The sequence below is a fragment of the Aotus nancymaae genome, unplaced genomic scaffold (genome assembly GCF_030222135.1).
Source record: "Aotus nancymaae isolate 86718 unplaced genomic scaffold, 86718_ANA_hifiasm-v0.15.2.pri h1tg000115l, whole genome shotgun sequence".
Classification (NCBI taxonomy): Eukaryota; Metazoa; Chordata; class Mammalia; order Primates; family Aotidae; genus Aotus; species Aotus nancymaae.
The window spans coordinates 5,951,335-5,965,842 of NW_026988530.1; the positions used below are offsets into that span (position 1 = coordinate 5,951,335).

At 39.6% G+C, this 14,508-nt stretch overlaps 1 protein-coding gene across 1 annotated transcript in view; it reads right to left on the reverse strand.

Moving 5' to 3' along the window:
- Nucleotides 1-14,508, reverse strand: part of GALNTL6 (polypeptide N-acetylgalactosaminyltransferase like 6) — a 1,235,246-nt gene that overhangs the window by 84,485 nt on the left and 1,136,253 nt on the right. The window contains exon 9 of the mRNA XM_012454670.2: nt 203-424. Within this exon, the coding sequence (XP_012310093.1) occupies nt 203-424 (222 nt within the window). The remainder of the gene's footprint in view (nt 1-202; nt 425-14,508) is intronic.

Here is a 14,508-nt window from a genome sequence, read left to right on the forward strand (position 1 = left end):
TGGGTTAGGCCATCAACTCTGCAGGCGAACTCTAGTAATTGTTAAAAACAGGTTGAACATTCATTATTGAGATGATTTAAATGAATGTTGCTTGGCTGGAGGGTAAAAGTGAAGGTGTTAGCAGTCCCTCCCACCACCTGAGGCTACAGGGGAGGCATACAGTCCCACAGGTAGGCACAGGTTTCATGCAACCTTTCCTCACCTCCCCCCAGGCAGCAGGCGGGGGCTCCACTGGAGGGTAGTATTTAGGCACGTCCCAGGCCACTGCAGCCATGAACCATTTGAAGTCCTTGCACTTTAGCTGCTTGCGCAACTCCTTTTGGGCAGAGATGTCCCCCGTGGAGAGATGCCTGTACTCTGGCCGCCGCTGGTAAATGTACTCGGCAAATTCATCCATCCAGGTCTCAGCTACCCGCTTCAGGTTCTGTGCAGCAGGAAAAAAAAAATTATTTATCAGCTTATTTATTCAAAGAGTGGTTTTGTGTTGCACCAGAAATTAAAAAAAGAAAAGGAAAAGCTAGCAGATAACCTCAGGCAGCCCTGGTTGGCGATTTATGAGCAATGGGAATTTTCATAACTGCAAGGGGTTTGATATAATTAGTCTGTGGCTTTGCACACATTTCTGCTTCTGGCATGGGGTTCAATTGCCAATTTGGTAATTAATTTATCAGAGCCAGTAAAGATTCAGCTCACTATTATATCAGCTTTCTTATTCCCCCTGTTATTTCATGATTATACATTTTTATTTTTTACGTAAAACTAAAGGTGTTGAAACTGGAGAGAATGAAGGTCCTCTTAGGCATGAAATTGCTTAAAGCGTTTCCAGAAACAAGAATCTTGGAAAGAATGAGGACAAACAAGCTATTATTCTTTTCCCCCAACTTCAGAGAGATAACTGAGCATTATTACATTTACAACTGTGTGTTCTGAAATTTTATGTGTGCCACACAGATACCAATCAGAATTTAGCAGTTTACTGCATGATGAAGTGGGGCTAAAGGAAGCACCAAGTAGCCAGTCTTGTCAACAGATGTGTCCCTGGAGTGAAGGAAGCGGAAGGTTGGTGGTGGGGAATAAGCATGGATCTTAGGTGTGGGAGTGTGTGGATCTTAGGTGTAGCAGAGTGTGTGGATTCAGTGTAGGAAGCTCAGCCCTTTTGTCAGTTTTGGAATTGACCAAGTTATGCACCCAAGCTGGGTATCAGATTTCTCACCTGAAAATGGCAACAGTAATACATACCTGTATCGTGGGGGTGGCTGTAGGATTAAGTAAGGCAACACCTGTAAAGCGCTTAGAATAAATACCTGGCACATAATAGGCACCACAAATAGTAGAGCTATTATTAGCAGTAAAATGAGTGCAGGATTGGAAATTGGAGAGCCTGGGTGGTGTTGGGCTAGCCACATGTTAATAGAACTGTTCCTGTGGCCTTTAGGAAAGGGATTAGCTGAGATGAGATGCTCTCTGATGGGCCTTCAAGCTCTATGGTGCTAAATAGTAGAGAGAGCGACTGCATTTGTGTAGAAGATGCCAGTTTTGATGCCTCCAGCTTCAATGTGCTGCAGCACACTTTCATAGGCTGGTGATGTCCCATAGTTTCTGCTTCTTGTGTCCTGCTTAAGTTCTTATTTCAAGTGCTCGGTTGGTGTGAGCATTGACCCACTCCTGTTTCTCACTTGCACTTAGAAGATAAAATGAGCGCAACGGCCAGGAACTTTAATGAGATCTGGACAGAGGTGACTAAAGTAAAAGCTAGTGACATTTAGGAAAAGTGCTTTCTCTTAAAAATGACTACAGAATCCTAATTCAGGCCGGGAACTCTGCCCAGAGGTCTGCTTGATTTGGAGGCATCATCACTGATACCTCATTCCTAATGAGACCACACATTTCTTCCTCCACTCCACTCATTCTTATATTCAGTGTCTCCCAGTGGGCCTCTCCTGTCTGACCTCGTCTCTGCTCCTCACTCTCTGTGGAATCCTTAGGTGCTTTTGGTGGATGGTGGGCATCAAGAAGGGCTCTGTTAACACAGCAAGATGCAGAAAAGAGAGTCACAAAGAAAGCTCTGATTTCTCAGTTCCCTCTGTGTTCCTTTCCTTTTAAGATGCCTGGTGCATAGATAGGAAGATAGGAAAATGACCTTGAAAGTGTGAGAATTGTTCCCTGAGAGATTATTATCTGCCATTGCTATGCGCCCTACCATCCCATCAGCATTACCTGGCCCATAATGCTTTCTGCTCCTTGGACTCCAGTTTACCTTAACAGATAATCAGAGTCAACATGGTTTTGTAATATTCTAGCCCTTGCCAACAGTTCAGAATCACCTGATTCATTTGGGGACCAGAAAGGAAACAGATGATGTCTTGAGAGTCCTGCTCTGGGATGGCACTGTGTACTACATATATACATAAAATCTCAATGTGAGTCTGTAATATCATCTTACTATTTTCATTTCATTTTGACAAACATTCTGTATGAAATGCAGACTATTTCACTTGTCCTCAGGCCAAATTTCTAAATGAGGATTAGAATGAAAAAAATTAGTTGTATTCAAAATTGATTTTAGGCTGTAGTTCCAATCTTTTACCCTAAACTGCAATATTAAATAAAGTGGAAATATTTAATTTTCATCAATTTATACTTCTCTGATAAGTGAAAATGAATACAGTTAGGGGAATAGCAAAAAGCAGAAGCAAATGACCCAGGAATAATGAGAAAGTGATTTTCTTGAGAAAAACCATGCCTTTAAAATTCTGGTAGCTTGCAAGAACGATCTGTCATTAAGGACTCTGTTTTGACTTGAATAAGTAAGCACTTTTAGACCATACATGCCATGAAGTTAAGGATAGATCTGTTTTTTCCTTAAAAGGCCTAGCATCTTGTATGATTCCAGAAACGTGTGTGCTTATCTGGGCAAACTAATTATTGAATTAATGATAGAACCATATGATGAAATGAATGTGAACAAATTCATAGTGTGCATAAGTATCTATTGATAAAAGCGCTGAAATGGGAACAATTAAAAACAAGTACTGTTGCTAAATGGTAGATTTTTGTTGCTTTGGGTTTTTGAAATAGACATGGCAATTATTGCAAAACTCATAGAGAAACTAACTAACTCCGGTATAGTCAATGGGAAATGGCTCAGAGGATCATGATAAATGCTAACCAGAATAGGCAACATCAATAAGTAAAAGAGGCAGGAGTCAGCATGTTGGAAAGCAGTCACCAAAAGTCAAGTACGCTCTAGTATAGTTAACTAGGGAACTAGCCAGGTAGCTCTGCATCATCATGTCCTTTTCAAGTTGAAAGACACCAGGTGTGCTGATTTCTCAAGCATTCCAAAGTGGCCAGGCATGGTGGCTCATGCCTGTAATCTCAGCACTTTGGAAGGCTGAGGTGGGTGGATCACCTAAGGTCAGGAGTTCCAGACCAGTGTGGCCAACATGGTGAAACCACATCTCCACTAAACACACACACACACACACACACACACACACACACACACACACAAATTAACCAGGTGTGGTGGCAGATGCCTGTAATTCCAGCTACTTGGGAGGCTGAGGCAGGAGAACAGCTTAAACCTGGGAGGCAGAGGTTGCAGTGAGCTGAGATCATGCCCTAGCACTCCAGCCTGAGCAATAAAAGTGAAACTCTGTCTCAAAACAAACAAACAACCCCCAGAAAACCACTCCAAAGCAAGCAGTGGGATCATGAACATATTCCAAGGATCATATGAATTCATCAAGTCCTTTTTTTGTAGTTTTACAATAGATGGTAAAACAGAAACAACACAATAATTGCAAAGATGGCAATAGCAAGTTTCCCTCTAGCTATGACTGTTACATAAACATTTAAACATAAATAAAACATTGTGACCATTCTCTAATATCCCCATTGGCTTATTAGACATTTTGGATTATAGATGCTCTGTTCTCTGAAATTTCCTATCAGGAGGGAAACTTTCTAAAGTGTCAATTATTATATTCAAGGAATAGCCCTCATTCCTCAACCATCTAGGTTGCTGGCCAAATAAAATCTTTCTGAGGTCATTATTCTGGAAATAATAAAACATTGTGTTAATTTGTCACTGGAATCATAAACCAGTACTCAGCTTTTGGGAAAACATTGGTACCACAGCTGAGAAAGATTGCAAACAGTTGCAAAAAGATAGTTTCATTGTCTTTTATAGATTGTAGAATAAATTGACCCACTCCAGGAAATAGTACGATCATATACTCATTGGAGTTCTTTGGGGCGTTTATACACGAGCATGCATACCACACATTCACATACACAGAGATAGTGAAGTAGGAGCGAAGCAATATTTCTCACTTAAACACTTATGGCTGTGTAAACAGGTGCAGAATCATGAAATGGAAACATCCCAATAACAGCTTGTGCCAGAGTTGGTAAAAGAGAAAATAAATCAATCTGAGTAGTCCTATCTTTCTCCGAGATTAAATGAACATTGGTGGAGGTGCTAAGATTTTCAAAAAAAGGATCAAGGGGAACGAAATGTGGAACTGTGTTAAAGAAACTTCTCTTCCTGGGTCCGTGAGGGGCGTGGTTTCAAGTGTGGGAATTTCCTGGCTCCCTGCCTTAGGCAACTAGGGCTCTTTGAGCACCTCCTCCACGCAGGCCAGGTAAAGTTCTTTATCTATCTTCCAGCCAGGTAGGGCTTTTGTCCCCTGAATTCCCACCAGAGCTCATGGAGGAGGTGGCTCTGTGACTCAGGGTTGTAAAACAAGTAGCCAATCCGGTATCAGAGTCAAAGATCAATCAATCCTGAGGAAGTTTGAAAGAACTCCTCTCATTGGATGAGAAAATGAATGGGGGGGGGGAATAACTCAAGGGTTAAAACTTCAGTTGCTCCTACCTGAACAGATTCCCTCTCTGGGTTCTCCTCCCATCACAGCTTGGGAACTGCCTTCTCTCTCTCTCTGTCTAATAAATCGTTCTTCCACAAAACTCTCTGGGTCCACGATTTTTATTACAATGGTAAACTCACAGTGCCTCTGGGGCCCCCCCTCCCCATTCTTCAGAGTTAGAGAGGCCAAGAGCCTCTGAGCCAGGTCTAATGGTTAGGATTCCTGGTTTTCACCCAGGCGGCCCAGGCTTGGGCTCGACTCCTGGTGTGGGAACCAGGCAATCCGATTGAAGTTTTACTCCCCTGGTAACAGAAAGAGTCAAGCATGAATGCTGGGAGATCTATACACGTAATCATTTACTCTTGAACTATCAGATGTTGCACCTTTAGAGGTTGCCTTATATACATAGAGCCAGGTGTTAGCTGGGATTTTTGTTTTTTTTGAGATTTAAATAAAAGTGCTTTAACTTCAAATCGCATGTCCCTGTTCTGAAGATTTCTGTGGATTCCCAGAGGTGTCACATATTCATCCTTCACTTCAATTTTCTGTTTGTGATCTTTCTCTCCTACAGGCATCTTGCTCCCAGCTTGCTGTGTATCTTCTGTCCTGCAGAGACTTGAATGGAGTGCACAGATATTTTCCCTCATCTCTTAATTGTCTCTCTGTACATCAACAGGGCATAACTTTTACTGAAGATTTCTGGGCAGTGGCAGAGACTTAGATAACAAAATAGTACAGATGATGATGTAAGACGTAGTATTTCACCACTTGGGTTCTTTTCCCTTGACTGCTAAAGGGAATTTCTTGCTGGCTAAAATTTCCTCCATCTTTTAGCTTCCTGCCATGGTTCTGCCCAACTCAAAAATCTCTCATACCTCTTTTATAGGGCTGTACCAGAATGTCACAATTTCTTCTCCCTTTTCATGACTGGCAATTCACCTTTCTCATTGTTTGTCCTTACTTATCCTGGCCAAACCATGTTGGCTACCTTTTCTTTTTCTTTTTCTTTCTTTTTTTTTGAGTTGGAGTCTTGCTCTGTCACCCAGGCTGGAGTGCAGTGGCACGATCTCACTCACTGCAACCTCTGCCTCCCGGGTTCAAGCGATTCTCCAGCCTCAGCCTCCTGCGTAGCTGGGACTACAGGAGTGTGCTACCATGCCCTACTAAATTTTTGTATTTTTAGTAAAGACAGGATTTCACTGTATTAGCCAGGATGGTCTCAATCCCCTGACCTTGTGATCTGCCCACCTCGGCCTCCCAAAGTGCTGGGATTACAGGTGTGAACCACCACGCCTGGTGGGCTACCTTTCCATAACTAAAATGGATTGCTGAACAGGATAATTCTCCAAAAGGAAATAAGATCTACAATTCAAGATGAGATTTTTGTGAGGTCACAGCCAAATCACATCAATATGTAAATATAATTGATACTTTTTAAGGTTATATGGGACATACTTATACTAAATTATTTGTCATTTATCAGAAATTCAAATTTAGTGAGGCATACTGTATTTTTACTTGCTAAATATGGCAGTCCTATTCCCGATGTATATAATTTGCATATAATGCGCTCTATGAAGGTTTTTTAATTCATCCAGTGACCATCTATGCAGAATCTGGCATGCCTTGTTATTGCCAATACATAAAGAATGTTTTGCTTCTGTGGAAGTTATTCCAGAGGAGTTTCAGGCAGTTCTCTGCTGAAAAGCCTGCCATAACACACAGCTGATACAATATAAACACACAATCCCACTGCTTTTTGTTTTCTAAGAGGTGGGATCCTGCTGGCCCTCTATCTGTGAAGCAAACAGGGAAGGAGTTACAGAACTTAAGGAACAGTAGGGCTAATTGGTAGCTAGAGGTGAGGCTCAGCATGGCCAGAATGAACTGTTTTTAGGGCTTAATGCTACCTCAGTGTGAAAATAAGTAGGTGAAGGCTTTCTGTTTCTGTACATCTGAGTAGGCTTTTATCTAGGCTCCATGTTTAGTATGGACAAGGGAGATTGGGAGAGAGGACCCAAACCCATTCAGGTTGGATTCAAGAGGTTTTCATCTTCTGGGGGTGTATCCAGTATGGGAGTCATGTAAGATACTGGTAAAGATAGCTACTGGAGCTGAGGAATATATGTATTTTTTGGTGTAGAAAGCAAATGAAGGGTTCCTCTATTTTAAAAATTGGCAAATCTTCATCTCCTTGAATGATAAATGAAATTAAAACTGTTATTCGGAGGGTCTTCTATGTACAAGACGTTGACACCATTCTCTATTTTTATGTCATTTGTCCGTGGTTCTTTGTGTATCACATATGTTCCTCTATTCAACCAAAACTGGCATTAATCTCTCCTTTCTGTGTTACTCAAGTATTTATTAACACGCTCAACACATTCAGCCTTACATTAGAGGGCTTTAGAATTCAGGTCTTGTTTCCTTTGTGCTATCCAACACTAAATCTTTCCTTAATTCTAATACTCATCAGGTCTTTGAGTTGGTATTTTACCAGCAACATTAAATCGCATTTCTAGCTCAGTTCGTAAGAACATATTTCCAGCTTGACTGATTACTGTTAGTGTACAGCAGGAGGAGAAAAGATAGTTCAATTCTTTTCTGCTGGTTTGTGAAACTGCATACATCTATCCACTAATTATTATTATTATTTTTTAGCAGAAACACCATTTTATATTTTACTGCTAGATATTCAATTCCTGTTCAGTTTCTCAGTTTATGATTTGTGAGTCAACTGTATTTGTATTATTTGGGCCATCTCACCTCAGTAGAGTGTTTCTATTTCTTTGTGCAGGGTGTGATCATACATGTGTATTGGCAAGATCCTGCTTCACAAATTGTGCTTGTGTCAATATTAAGCTATTGTATTATGGTGGATTGGGTTACAGTGACTCCTCTTTCTTCATACACACACACACACATGCATATATATATATGTGCATATATATGTATATATGTGCATATATATATGCGCATATATATATAATTGGCTTTGCTAGTTATTACCAGGTTCAGGGGAAAAATATACATATATATATATGCTTTTTCCCCCTGAAACTGGTGATAACTAGCAAAGCCAGTCCCATGCAGAAACAGTTTCTAATTTGTCACAGTCACTCTTACAGCAAGGAAGTGTATCCATATCTCATAATTTTAAATTTCCGCTTTTATTTGAATGTATTTCTTATCTCCTCTTTGATGCTTAAGAGTGCTTTTGTGGCTCAGTAGTCCGACCCCACAATGCTTTTATCATTGATAATATGATAATGTCATCTTGGGTACAGCAAAAAAGAGAATCTCTTTAAGACAGCCCCAACCTCGCTACAATTATTCAGCCTAGCTCTACATTTCTCTGATCTGAGCACTTCTTTGAAGTCAGTGGGAAACTTTCAACCTAAGCAGAGGAGGCTAATCTAGTCCTACAAAGAGAGCTTCTCTGACAGGCAATTTCCTCTTCCTTCTTCCCCAAGGCTGTGTGAGCTGTTTGCAGGTGGTTATCTGCTTTGGACTTTCATGAATAAGGGTTAGCTTTCTCTTTGATTTTATATCTCTATTGTGTTTTTGTCCAAATATTTTGAATATCTATGGTGGCATTTATGATAGCGTTTAATGTAGTCTTTAGATATAAGACAAACAAACAAAATCCCCAATGAGCTAACAATATGTCTTAAAAAATGCTGGTAAGCCTAATTTTAAAATCAGCTTTATTGAGAATAGTTGATATACGAGAAACTGCTTATATTTAAAGTGAATAGTTTGGTATATGTTGGCATATGTAAATATTGTGTTAGTGGAACCATCAGCACTATCAAGGTAAGGAACATGTCCATCACCTGCAAAGGTTTCTCCATGCCTCTTTGTCCTTTCTATGTCCCCAGACAACCACTGATAAACTTTTTTTCACTATAGTTTAATTTGTATTATTTCGAGTTTTATATAAATAGAATCATACAGTATGTGTTCTTTTTGTCTGGCTTCTTTCACTTAGTATAACTATTTTGATCTTTTGATCCATGTAGCTGTGTGTATTCATTCTTATTGTATTCTTTTTTTTTTTTTTTGAGATGGAGTTTCACTCTTTGTCCACGCTGGAGTGCAATGGCGTGATCTCAGCTCCTCCTGGATTCAAATGATTCTCCTGCCTCAGCCTCTTGAGTGCACGCCACCATGCCCAGCTAATTTTGTATTTCTGTAGTAGAGACGGGGGTTTCACCATGTTGGCTAGGTTGGGCTCAAACTCCTGACTTCAGGTGATCCGCCTGCCTCAAGCTTCCCAAAGTGCTGTGATTACAGGCACGAGTCACCATGCCCAGCTCATTCTTATTGTATTCTATCACATGAAAAAAAAAACTACAATTTGTTTATCTATTTACCTGTTGATGAACACCTGGGTTATTTCCAGTTTTGGGCTATTACAAATAAAACTGTATGAACAGTCTTGTACAAGTCTTTTATGAGCATTTGCCTTCATTTCTCCTGGATAAAGATCTTGAAGTGGAATGGCTAGGTTGTACTCTAGGTATGTGTCCAACTTTCTGGATCACGAGGTCAAGAGATCGAGACCATCCTGGTCAACATGGTGAAACCCCGTCTCTACTAAAAATACAAAAAATTAGATGGGCATGGTGGCACGTGCCTGTAATCCCAGCTACTCAGGAGGCTGAGGCAGGAGAATTGCCTGAACCCAGGAGGTGGAGGATGCGGTGAGCCGAGATCACGCCATTGCACTCCAGCTTGGGTAACAAGAGTGAAACTCCGTCTCAAAAAAAAAAAAAAAAAAAAAAAAAGAAACATCTGAATTGTTTTCCAAAGTGGTTGGATCATTTTACATTCCCATCAGCATTGTATGTGATTTCCAGTTGCTCCAACACTTGGTGTGGTCAATCTTTCTGATTCTGGCCATTAAAAAGCATGTAGTAGTAGCTCATTGTGGTTTTAATTTATATTTTCCTAATGACTAATGATGTTAATCATTTTTTCATGTCCTTATTTGCCACCTGCATATCTTCTTTGGTAAAATGTCTTTTAAATCATTTACCCATTTAAAAAATTGGGCTGTTTTTCTTATTATTAAAATTTGAGAATTCTTTATGTATTATGGTTACAAACCTTTGGCCAGAAATGTGATTTGCAAACATCTCTTTTCAGTCATTATCTTTTTATTCTCTGAACAGTGTCTTTGAAGACTAGGTGGTTTTAATTTCAATGAAGTTCAATTTGTCAATTGTTTTCTGTGGTGTCATACCTAAGAAAATTTTGCCTAACCTCACAAATATTTTTCTTCTTTGTTTCTGTATTCTAGAAATGTTATAATTGTATCCTTTACATTTAAAGTCTATAATTGATTCTGTGTTAATTTTTGTATATGGTGCTATATATAGGTTGAAGTTTGTTTATTTCTCTGGATATGAACATCTTAATGTTCTAGCATTAATTATTGAAGAAAATAATCTTTTCTCCACTGTATACCTTTATATCTTTATGTAAATCAATTGCCCATTTGCAAGAATCTATTTCTGGCTCTCTCTTCTCTTCCAGAAATAGATTCTTGCATTTATCTATCAGGTTGTGTGTTTGTTGCTAAATTGTAGGAGTTCTTCCTATAGTCTGGAAGTTAAGCACTTATCAGATGTATGATTTGCATTGTTTTATTCACATTCTGTGAGCTGGATTTCCATTCTGTGAACAGTGTCCTTCGGGGTACAAGCTTGCCTAATTTTTGAGCTTCAAGTGTGCCACCTGAGGCAATCATGTCCCTGAAGATAAAATTGGGCTGAATTTTGCCAATGAAGGACTATTAAGCAGAAACAACTGTATTCATTATCTCTTGATAAATATCACTTTATCTCACACCTGAGTGGCTTAAAACCATAGTAAACTTTTTTATCCTTCACAGTTTCTGGGGATCAATTCCCAAACTTGGGGATGAAACAGACTGTACAATATGGATCAAATTTTTCATGACTTCCAGTCAGATTTTGGCTGAGGTAGCAGTAATCTTAAGCCTTCGATGGGGCTGGAAGATCTTTTTTCAAGGTGGCTAGTGGTGCATGCTATGGGTGCTGAGTAAGAGGGTTTGGTTTCTTTCTCCCACATGGGCCATTCTACAGGGCTGCTTGAGTATCCTCATGACTTGGTACTGGCTTCTCCCAAAGCAAGTCATCCAAGAGAATCAGGAGAAAGCTGCAATGCCTGTTATGCCCTACCCTGGGAAGTGGAAAAAAAAAAAAAAACGATAATAGGACTAAAGTGAAAGTATGGTTGCTAATTTTTATGTATCCCTTAAGATTGTATTTGTTTTGGCTGGGTTTGAGGGTCAGAATTTGCTAGAATAATTTTATGTGATTGAATTTTTGAAACACTGGGAAAGTGGAGATAATCAGAAGCTGAAACTGTTGAGGAGAAACCATGGAAACACAGGTCATTTGTGTCCAGGTGAGTAAGCATGGCCCACAGGTAGGAGACAGCCACCCTGAGTCTACCCAGGGCCCAGAGAAGTTCTGGCACGTTAATGACTGAAGTCTTGGTTCCTCCAGACTCAGCACTGTGAGTGAGTAGTTGATGATTTTGTGAGTGGCGGTGGAGGTTTGACTTCTCCTACAGCTTCATGGGCAAGAGACAGAGATAAGTGAAAGCAGAAACAAAAGAAGCAAATCCAGGGCAGTGCAAGGTGGGTACACTTCTGACAAGAGGGTGCCCAAGCATATGCGACGGAGGCTTTGGGGGATGTCTAGAGATGGTTCGGGGACAGTCTGAATGGTGTACTTCCTAGTAATCAAGCCAATGGTGCCTCACGTCACCACAACTTAGGTATAAAAGGATGTATGACCTTATTTCTACATGATTGTCATTAATCCATTTACTATATTTTATAAATCACAACCAGCATTTTCTAACCATCACCCAAAGAGATTATCAAGAGTTTAGTTCTCTCACAAGAACAGCCACAGCAAGCATTTAAACAAACTGTGGTTAAACTAAATGGCGCTATAGCATTTATATCAGTTGTTATTAATAGACCTTGTTTTATTTCCTATGCTTTCAAACAGGCAGAAAATAAAACCCCTAAGTTTCTACGTGCCCATTGCAGGAGTCTTAGATTGAAAGTTATATCTGTCCAAGTTGTAAGTAATCTGTAAAATTTTATTTCTATAAGCTGTTTTCAGAATTAGAACACTCAGAAGCATCCACACACTATGAAGCTGCCATTTTGTTTTTGGACATTTCTCAGCTTACAAAATAGCAACTGGAACTACTTTCTCTATCTTAACTGGCACTAAAAAGCAGATACACTTGGGCTGGAATTGCAGTTGGAAATGGAACCATTGGAAACATGGAGGATTGCAAGGGGAATGAAATAGCAGAGGCCCCAAGCACAGTAGTACTGTGCATTCACAGATCTCGTGGGAAGAAGCTGATTCCATGAAACCAGTCCCTACCATCCAGGTGCTCCCATGGCTTAGACGTGGGATTGGGGTCCTGGAAGGCATTTATTAAACAGCCAGCTCTACTCCCCTTTGCAAGAGTTGCATTTCTGGTTATTGAGATTATGGCATACTAAAATATTTGAGTTTGCTTAAATTTCAGCAGCTTAATTTTGTAGCAGCAGGGACCTCTTTTGTCTGAGCTAGCATTCTCCTTTATGAGGCTCTAGTGGAGTTGTGAATACAGGGAAATGTTCAGTTCTAATGGGGATAATGATAAAAATGCAATTAAAATCCTCTCTAGTTCACAAACTGGTCTCACCATGTTGTTTGTTTCTCAAGTGTCTTGAGAAAAGAAAGTTATATAAATGCTCAATAACAGCCTGAAATGCCAAGATCTCTAGGTAGGACAAAGAATAACTGAAAACAAACTGGAAAAGATACCATAGGAAGTGGAAGATAAATCCCATTTTAATTCATTAAGAATGACAAAGTGAAAGCAATGATTAATCATGATAGCTTGTTATTATGCAATTATCTGGGATCATTATTCATATATTCTATTTACACTATAAAATATTTCAATAGGCATAAACAAAAGCTAATGTGAAATCTTAGTTCTCATGTGATGGCTCAAGAAATGCTTAATATTGTCCCCACAGCTTGGGGACTACCTGACTCAATTATAAGCTCTGTTTTGCACAATGGAAACCATCAGATAATTGATTCATAAGTCATAGTTGAGCTGAAACTTGGAAATGCACCATGGAATATTTGAAAAATTTAAACTGAGCAAAATTCCTTAATGTTGGGAAGAACATACATCTGTGAGAGCTTTTGAGGAAAAAAATATGTAGGGTAAATAAGTAGGAAGAAACGAAACTTAAAAAATAGTTTTGGGGCTGTACATGGTGGCTCATGCCTGTAATCCCGGAACTTTGGGAGGTCGGGGTTGGAGGATTGCTTGAGGCCTCCTGGAGTTCAAGACCAGCCTTGGCAACATAGTGAGACCCTGTCTCTACCAAAAATACAAAAACTAGCCAGACGTGGTGGCATGTACCTGTAGTCTCAACTACTCAGGAAGCTGTAGTGGAAGATGGCTTGAGCGTTCTAGGCTGCAGTGAGCATGGATTGCATCACTGCACTCCAGCCTGGGCAACAGAGTGCAACCCTGTCTCTAAAAAATAATAATAATAAAAAAAATTTTGCGATGTTTTGTGGGAAGTTACTAAGTCTGAATATAATATTTTTACCTAACATATTTTTTTTTCATGATACTGCCTAATGGCAAAAGACTGTACCTGCCACAATTTGCTATTTTGCTTTCTTTTTCAGCGTCTATGTTTGATACGAAAAAAAATTTATGCTTTCCTCCATATTGCTTAAAATTTTCAAAAACAACATGGAATTCTATTGTTATTTTTTAAACTAACAAAATATACAGATACTTTAAAAAATTCTGATGCCACTGGGTTAGGAATTAAGGTAGTAGATGACTGTCAAGTGGAGAATAAATCTGTGTTTCCTATTTTCTCATTTCTTCTCTGTGGGCCCTTGGCTGACAGAATGGCTTCCCTTTGCCTTATTTTTTTTCACATGTAACACAAGCAAGAAATGCCCAGTGTTTAAAAAGGAGATAGGATTGAAGGGTGAGTGAGACAACCAGCGTTGTCTACCAGAAACTCATCCCCAGTATGGGGGGATGCCTCAAGGTGAGGTGACATCACATCACAAAGGGACGGCTTGATCTAACTGGCAAAGCCCAGTGCTATTTGCTTAGGACACGTAGCATGTCGTGTGTATTTCTGCCTGACACATAGTAGGCACTTGATAAATATTGATTAATAGAATTTATCTAGCCTATGCCTTCTTTGAGGCTACAGATGACATTTATCTTCGTAGCATACAATGAACTCAGGGTATTTTAATGATTTATTGAATCATTACTGTCACATAAATTTATGATTGACTTTTAGAGAGGATATCAATCATGGAGAATAAAGAAACATTATTTATAGAAGATGCCTTAATTTTTAAAATTAAAAGCTCCTTCTGAACAGAAGATATTACATTTTATGTTGTTTTGTTTTATTTTTGATGAAGGGTCTCACATGGTTACCCACGCTGGAGGGCAGTAGCTTGATCATGGCTCACTTCAGGTTTGATTTCCTGGGATCAAGCAATCCTTCCTCCTCAGGCTTCCAAGT